At 56.4% G+C, this 7,371-nt stretch overlaps 2 protein-coding genes across 2 annotated transcripts in view; one reads left to right on the forward strand and one right to left on the reverse strand.

Moving 5' to 3' along the window:
- The window catches only part of tbc1d12b (TBC1 domain family, member 12b), a 38,738-nt gene extending 35,013 nt beyond the window's left edge, over window positions 1-3,725 (reverse strand). Inside the window, exon 1 of the mRNA XM_056296977.1 lies at window positions 1,835-3,725. Within this exon, the coding sequence (XP_056152952.1) occupies window positions 1,835-3,210 (1,376 nt within the window). The 5' untranslated portion in view covers window positions 3,211-3,725. The remainder of the gene's footprint in view (window positions 1-1,834) is intronic.
- A 1,133-nt stretch (window positions 3,726-4,858) lies between these two features.
- LOC130127733 (D(5)-like dopamine receptor) lies at window positions 4,859-6,213 on the forward strand. Its single transcript, XM_056297455.1, has one exon. The coding sequence runs from the start codon at window positions 4,956-4,958 to the stop codon at window positions 6,075-6,077; it is 1,122 nt and encodes a 373-aa protein (XP_056153430.1). The 5' UTR covers window positions 4,859-4,955; the 3' UTR covers window positions 6,078-6,213.
- Window positions 6,214-7,371: the final 1,158 nt, after the last annotated feature.

Raw genomic sequence — 7,371 nt, forward strand, 5'->3', positions numbered from 1 at the left:
GGGACTTAAACTCTGTCAGTGCTTAATGGCAGCCATCCATGTGCCCCAGAGGAGGAAGACTGCGTCATCACATGACAGCCCTCACACACACACACACACACACACACACACACACACACACACAGCCGTATGATTGTGTGGGAACATGGGGAGCAGGATGTGTACTGGATGAATAAATAAGAGAGTAAACGTTATAAAGAAAGGAACTGTAGCTTGAATGGAAGCCTGCTGGCTGCAGGCAGGAAGAGGTTTGTGGCCGGTGTGTCCTCTCCTATTCTCCTTCATCCGTTATTCCTTCCCTCTTCACCTCCTTCGCTCTATCTGACCTTCCTGGGATCTCTGACCTCTCCCTCTCTCTCTGTCTCTCTCTCCCTCTCTCTGTCTGTCTGTCTGTCTCGTCTGTCTCTCTCCCTCTCTCTGTCTGCCTCTCCCTCTCCCTCTGTCTGTCTGTCTCTCTCCCTCTCTCTGTCTGTCTCTCCCTCTCTCTGTCTGTCTGTCTCTCTCCCTCTCTCTGTCTGTCTGTCTCTCTCCCTCTCTCTGTCTGTCTCGCTCTCCCTCTTGTCTGTCTGTCTCTCCCTCTCTCGTCTGTCTGTCTTTCTCTCTCTTTCCCTCTCTCTGTCTGTCTGTCTGTCTTTATGGCTGTCTGTCTGTCTCTCTCTCCCTCTCTGTCTGTCTGTCTCTCTCTCCCTCTCTGTCTGTCTGTCTGTCCCTCTCCCCCCTGCTCTCTCTATATATCTTTTTGTCTGTCTGTCTCCCTCTGTCTGTCTCCCTGTCTGTCTCCCTGTCTGTCTCTCCCTCTCTCTGTCTGTCTGTCTCTCCCTCTCTCTGTCTGTCTGTCTCTCTGCCCACCTCTCTCTCCCTCTTGTCTGTCTCTCTCTCCCTCTCTCTTGTCTGTCTCTCTGTGTCTGTCTCGCTCTCTCTGTCTGCCTGTCTGTCTGTCTCTCCCTCTCTGTCTGTCTGTCCCTCAACCCCCCTCTCTATATATATATCTTTCTGTCTGTCTGTCTGTCTCCCTCTGTTTGTCTGTTTGTCTGTCTGTCTGTCCCCCTCTGTTTGTCTGTCTGTCTCTCTCCCTCTGTCTGTCTGTCTGTCTGTCCCTCAACCCCCCCTCTCTCTATATCTTTCTGTCTGTCTGTCTCCCTCTGTCTGTCTGTCTGTCCCCCTCTGTTTGTCTGTCTGTCTCTCTCCCTCTGTCTGTCTCTCTTTCTCGCTCGCTCTCTCTCTCTCTCTCTCTCTCTGTCTGCTGGTGCATAACAGTATGTGCAGCCTGGTAGCCAATAAACAGCCCATTGTCTATTCAGAGTATCTCCACACACACTGCATCCCAGACAGTGTGCCTATTATCCACCATCCTTCTGTACACCACCGGCTCTCGAACTGACGAATACTCAGAAGAACAAAAATGAAATACTCGCTTCTAGCTGGAGCCCAATGCATTCTTTAACTGTCGCCTCGATCAACAGGTTTAAAGGATCCACGGGTCATGACGCTCACTCAACACGTGAGGGGCGTGCAGGAGCGTGCAGGTATTTACATTAACACGGCACCGGGTAACTTTGGGGGGTTTCCGCGATGTCTTTGTACATAACTGTCTCGCTGACAACCCAGGAAACTGATCTGATTGGCTGATCAGACCGTGTCACCCTCCCATAGCCATCAAACCATGCAACCAAAATGAGTTTAATGACAATATGTGAGAGCAAAAAGTTACCTGGTGCTGTTTCAAGGGCAACAAGAAGGGAAAATGGAGTCCCCGGATTATTTCTATTTCTGCTGTAGCACCAGTGTGTATATTCCCTTCAGAGATGGTTCTCAGCGAGGTGACGGATTTTACCTGCCCAAGTACTCGGCGATTCCAGGCCTCCTGGACTGCAGGGCCGGGTCCACCATCTCCCCAGTGCTGAAGCCTCCACCCTGGGGCAGCTGCCCCGGGGCACTCTGCCTCCGACTGCTCTCGTAGGTGTTCCTGGAGCCAAGACGGACGTCAACGAAGCGCTGTTCGCTCAGCCAGTGACTCGTCTGGGGCTCGGCGAAGGCGTCGTCAGGGCCGGCCTCCAGCCTGGATCCAGGGCTGACAGGGGCCAAGTCATAGCTCATGCTGCAGGGCAGCGACCGGGGTCCCAGGGCACCTCGGCAGCAGAGCCCCGGACCCGCGGCTGCTTCGCCTTCCTCCTCCCCTTCTCCGTCGACCTTCTGCAGGCCGACGGCCAGCGTGGGGTTTGCATTTGGGTTTACGCCAAGCGGCACTTGATTTACTGTCCCGTGAGAGGAGGGCTGAAGGAATGAGGAAGCCACGGGCTGCAGCCCGGTACTCTGCTGGTTTGCAGCTCTTGTGTCCTCTGGTGTGTCTCCGTGGCGGGATGCCTGGCCCTCATGAACCGCCGTGGCAGAGGAGTCCATGTCTGCATGGGGATTTAAAGGGCAGCAAATGATCTTCCTTCCTTCACAGTGCGCTGCTGTCAAGTCCCCTGTGCTGCAGTCCTCCTCCACCTGTAACCCGCCGTTCACACATGTAGCGTCCATCCCAGGGGCCACCACGCCGACATCAGAGCCAACGAGCAGCTTTGAGAGCCAGTCTCCATTCTCTATTGTCAGCCCCTCGGAGCTAGCGCCTTGACACAGATGCCGTCCATTATGATGGCCGGTCTCGTCACGGACAGGAGCCGGAGACTGACAGTTGACGTCGCCCACAGCGTCTTTTGAGGAATTCTCATCACATACTGTGATGCTTTTAACGTGTTTCCTGTCTGTGGCTGACAGCTGGGAGACACTACTGGGACCGGGCCTTACACTAGACCTCTCATCAGATCCGGTTTCACCCCCAGCTGGGCAGCAAGGTCTGGTTTGCCCAACCGGACTCCCACTGCAGTCGGACCGGGCCGCCCCACCGGGACCGTTTCCACAAGGGCCAGCGCGGATGCCATCGGAGCCCGGGCGGAAGCGGGCGGAGGCCGGTGGAGGCGAGCTGCCGTCGGCGACCGCATCCAGCATCGCGTCGCTCCGGACACCGGCGTGCTTGCGAGGCGGATGACCGTTCGACTCCACCGGAAACGGTTCCGCGCGGGAGGTCTGACGCCGGTCGGTGTCACCGGCTGGGGAGGCGCGACGCTCGCCCTGCCCAGCCGAGAGCCGGCGACCGGGCGCGCCGTCACGGCGCCCCTCGTCGTCTCCCGTCGCCGTGTGAGAGGACCCATCGTCGGTCGTTTCCATGTCACTTCCACCACGTCTCACATCCTCCCGTCTTATCCCGACGTCGCAGCAGCCGCGCGGTCCGCCGAAGCGTCATGTCGGACGCGGGCCAACGAGCCGCCGTAATGAGTCAACGACGCGCCCGGAGAAATGAAGCGAACAAAGTGCCACTCGCCTTGTTATTCTTCACCAGACTGACAGCCGCTCCGACCCCGGGTCGCGGATAGGGGCCATTTTGAGATTCCAGTGACGTAGGGAAAGAGAGAGCGAGCGAGAGAGAGAGAGAGCGAGAGCAACAGGGAATTGGGGAAAATGCGGGACAAGACGCCATCTGCTGGTCATGTAGAGATAACAGGAAGTTGCAGATATCCGAGGAACGTCCGTAAAGCGGCGGTTTTCGCAGAATGCGCTACCGTGAAGTCAAGGTGTGTTTCCTCCAGCGCAGCTACTTCCGTTTACAGGTTCGTTTGGGGTTTTGTTTTGTTTTTTTCCAGAAAGGGAAAAGTCTCTAATGGGTAGAGTCTACCACCCTCGTCTTTCAGTGAGGACCTGCGGTGCAGTTGGGTCTGTTCGTGGGAGGTGTCGGGTTACTTTCAGCACCGTGGACAGCGCTTGGGTGCCAAAAAATTGCGCACGTAACGCTTACACGATTTAACAAACTTGGGGCAAATCATAATTAGATGCCCAGCCAGATAAAAAAAATCATCAATGAGAGAGAGAGAGAGAGAGAGAGAGAGAGAGAGAGAGAGAGAGAGAGAGAGAGAGAGAGAGAGAGAGAGATCCTCTTAAGGCCCTGGCTTGGTGTGGGGTACAGCTGACCTTATCTGAGACCCTTTAAGATCAACTTGGCGTGATAGTCAGAATGAGAATCAGTTTCTCTGCCAATCGCAGGGATGTGACTCGGCAGTCAGCAAGGACATAAAAACCCAGCGGAGAATAGAAGAAGATGAACGGGAACAGAGAAACACGAATGAGATCATAAAATCACGAATGTTTGGCAAAGAAAATGGAGGGGGGGGGGTAAATAAAGGATGGGTAGCCTGGATAAGTACTGGGTACACACAGAGTAACGTAGCAAGGTTAATGCGGTACGGGCAAACAACATGGATGGGGACTTCTCGTTAAAGCTCCAACAAATTCCGTATCTCGTCTCATTAGGACGATGGGCAGCCCTCGCTGGGCCCATGTCCGGATGAGCCTCGGCTTTAGTGGGTCGATGTTTCCAAGTTGGCAGCGTGTGAACGGGTAGCCGTAGGCGCTGAGGGTCGCTGCGTCGCCATCACCAGTTGCGCTCGTATGAGCCAGGTCCCCGGCGGCGGGGCGGGGGGGGGGGGCATTAGGACACGCACGGCGCGTCTGTGCTCATCTTACCCGTCACCTCTCCAACTTCATCCGTTGCGGAGCGAGCGGCTGGAGGGCGCTCTGCCAGGCGCTGAGGGGACAGGCGGGCGATCCGAGACAAGACGTCAATGGAGATTTTTGACAATGAGAGCCGAAATCCCCACCACGTCGTCCCGGTCGGGCACGGCGCGGAGACCCGCGGCTCCGGGACCGCCGCCGCCGCCGCCGCCGCCTCCACCGGCGCCGGCGGGCTCAGCGTGAGGGCGCTCACCGGCTGCGTCCTCTTCGTCCTCATCGTGTCCACGCTGCTGGGGAACACGCTGGTGTGCGCCGCCGTCGTCAAATTCCGCCACCTCCGGTCCAAAGTCACCAACTTCTTCGTGATCTCCCTGGCGGTGTCGGACCTGTTCGTGGCGGTGCTGGTGATGCCCTGGCGGGCGGTGTCTGAGGTGGCCGGCTGCTGGATATTCGGCCGCTTCTGCGACACGTGGATCGCCTTCGACATCATGTGCTCCACGGCCTCGATACTGAACTTGTGCATCATCAGCATGGACCGCTACTGGGCCATCTCCAGCCCGTTCCGCTACGAGCGGAAGATGACCCAGAGGTTCGCCTTCGTGATGATCGGCGTGGCGTGGACCCTCTCCATTCTCATCTCCTTCATCCCCGTTCAGCTCAACTGGCACCGGGCGGAGGTGGACAACTCGACGCGGGGCAGCACCATCGAGGACTGCAAGGCGAGCCTGAACAGGACGTACGCCATATCCTCCTCGCTGATCAGCTTCTACATTCCCGTGCTGATCATGGTGGGCACGTACACGCGCATTTTCCGGATCGCCCAGACCCAGATCCGGAGGATTTCCTCTCTGGAGAGAGCCGCGGGGCCCCGTGCGCAAAACCAGAGCCGGCAGCAGAAGCGCGCGTCGAACCACGAGGAAAGTGCCCTGAAAACGTCTTTTAAGAAGGAAACCAAGGTTCTGAAGACCCTCTCCGTCATCATGGGGGTGTTCGTGTTTTGCTGGCTGCCCTTCTTCGTTCTCAACTGCGTGGTGCCGTTCTGCGACCTCAACAAACTCGGGGACCCGCTGTGCGTGAGCCACACCACCTTCAACACCTTCGTCTGGTTCGGCTGGGCCAACTCCTCCCTGAATCCGGTCATCTACGCGTTCAACGCCGACTTCAGGAAAGCCTTCTCGACCATTCTGGGCTGCAACAAGTACTGCTCCAGTTCCACGGTGGAGACGGTCGATTTCAGCAACGAGCTGGTGTCCTACCGCCACGACACCACCCTCCAGAAGGAGGCCACCGGCCCCGGCCCCGGGGCGCAGCGGCTCCAGTGCATAGCCGTGCGCAGCGGCGAGGACCCGGACCAGCACTTCGATAAGGTCTCCGACATGTCGGACGTTTCTCGGAACCAGCGGAACCTGCTTTTGCCCGCCATACTGCAGCTTGAGTGCGAGGCGGAGATCTCTCTAGACATGATGCCGTTCAACTCCTCTGGACCCGCCGACTGCTACGGTATACCGGGTCAAATCCAAGATCCGTGAGACTTCCCGGACCGGTCTGGGGACACGTTCTGTGAGTCTGTCCGACACGTGTCGGACCTCTTTCCGTTCAAAGCTGCAGAAAACAACTTGACTTGAGTTCACTGTGGGACACTCGACAAATCCGATGTTCTTCAAGGCTGCGGAACCGGGACAGAACCGTGAACCCCCCCCCCCCACCCGAACTACAAAGAAAACACATGGTATTTCTCTGAACATGCATCCGTTTATTCTGGTTTGGACGGTAACTTGTCACGTGCCAAACACCGTTATGACTGTTAACAATAACTGTGTAGTTTTTTTTAAAGGGATATTTGGTTCAAATACAGTTAATAAATGTTTGAGGTCCTTACAGAACTTCTCTTCCTGGGGGAGGGGGGGAACAAAACAAATCGATTGAAATTGACTTCAAGCAAACCTCTTAATTGAATGGATCCGTATGACTCACGAAGCTGTGGGCTTCTCAGCACCCTCAGCAGGTCGTGCGTCAGAGACCTGTGACGAGGCCGCTCTCATAAAGAAGCATATGGATGAAGGAGGGCGGCACGGTGGCGCAGGGGTTGGTGCGGTCGCCTCATGGCAAGAAGGTCCTGGGTTCGAGGCCCGGGGTAGTCCAACCTTGGGGGTCGTCCCGGGTCGTCCTCTGTGTGGAGTTTGCATGTTCTCCCCGTGTCTGCGTGGGTTTCCTCCGGGGGCTCCGGTTTCCTCCCACAGTCCAAAGACATGCAGGTCAGGTGACCCGGCCGTGCTAATTGTCCCTAGGAATGAGTGTGTGTGTGTGTGTGTGTGTGTGTGTGTGTGTGTGTGTGTGTGTGTGATGGCCTGGCGGCCTGTCCAGGGTGTCTCCCCGCATCCCGCGACCCTGAGAGCAGGATAAGCGGTTCGGATGATGGATGGATGGATGGATGGATGGATGAAGGACTCGTGCTGAGAGAGCTATGTGTTGATATTTGCACCTTGCAGTCCTTCTTTTAAGCTTAACATGAGGTAGGACCTGGTAATGTTATTTTTCGAAGCAAACTTCTTCACTTTTGCAGAAATCACCCAGACACGTGGACACCGCTAATCAGGCGCGCGGGAAGAGGGTTTCAGTTGGGGGGCTGCCAACTGACAACAACGTAACGACCCCCCCCCATGTGCCAAATGGCGACATCAGTCCAAGTCACGGTCCTACATGCAGTCAGTCAGTAAACGGTCTCCTACTTGGTCTGAGTCGAACCCCCAAAACAACAACACGAGAATAACCACAACACGAACACCACATCACCGAGCGGGTCATTTTGGCCGTTTTGGATTT

Source organism: Lampris incognitus, chromosome 17 (assembly GCF_029633865.1).
Source record: "Lampris incognitus isolate fLamInc1 chromosome 17, fLamInc1.hap2, whole genome shotgun sequence".
NCBI lineage: Eukaryota > Metazoa > Chordata > Actinopteri > Lampriformes > Lampridae > Lampris > Lampris incognitus.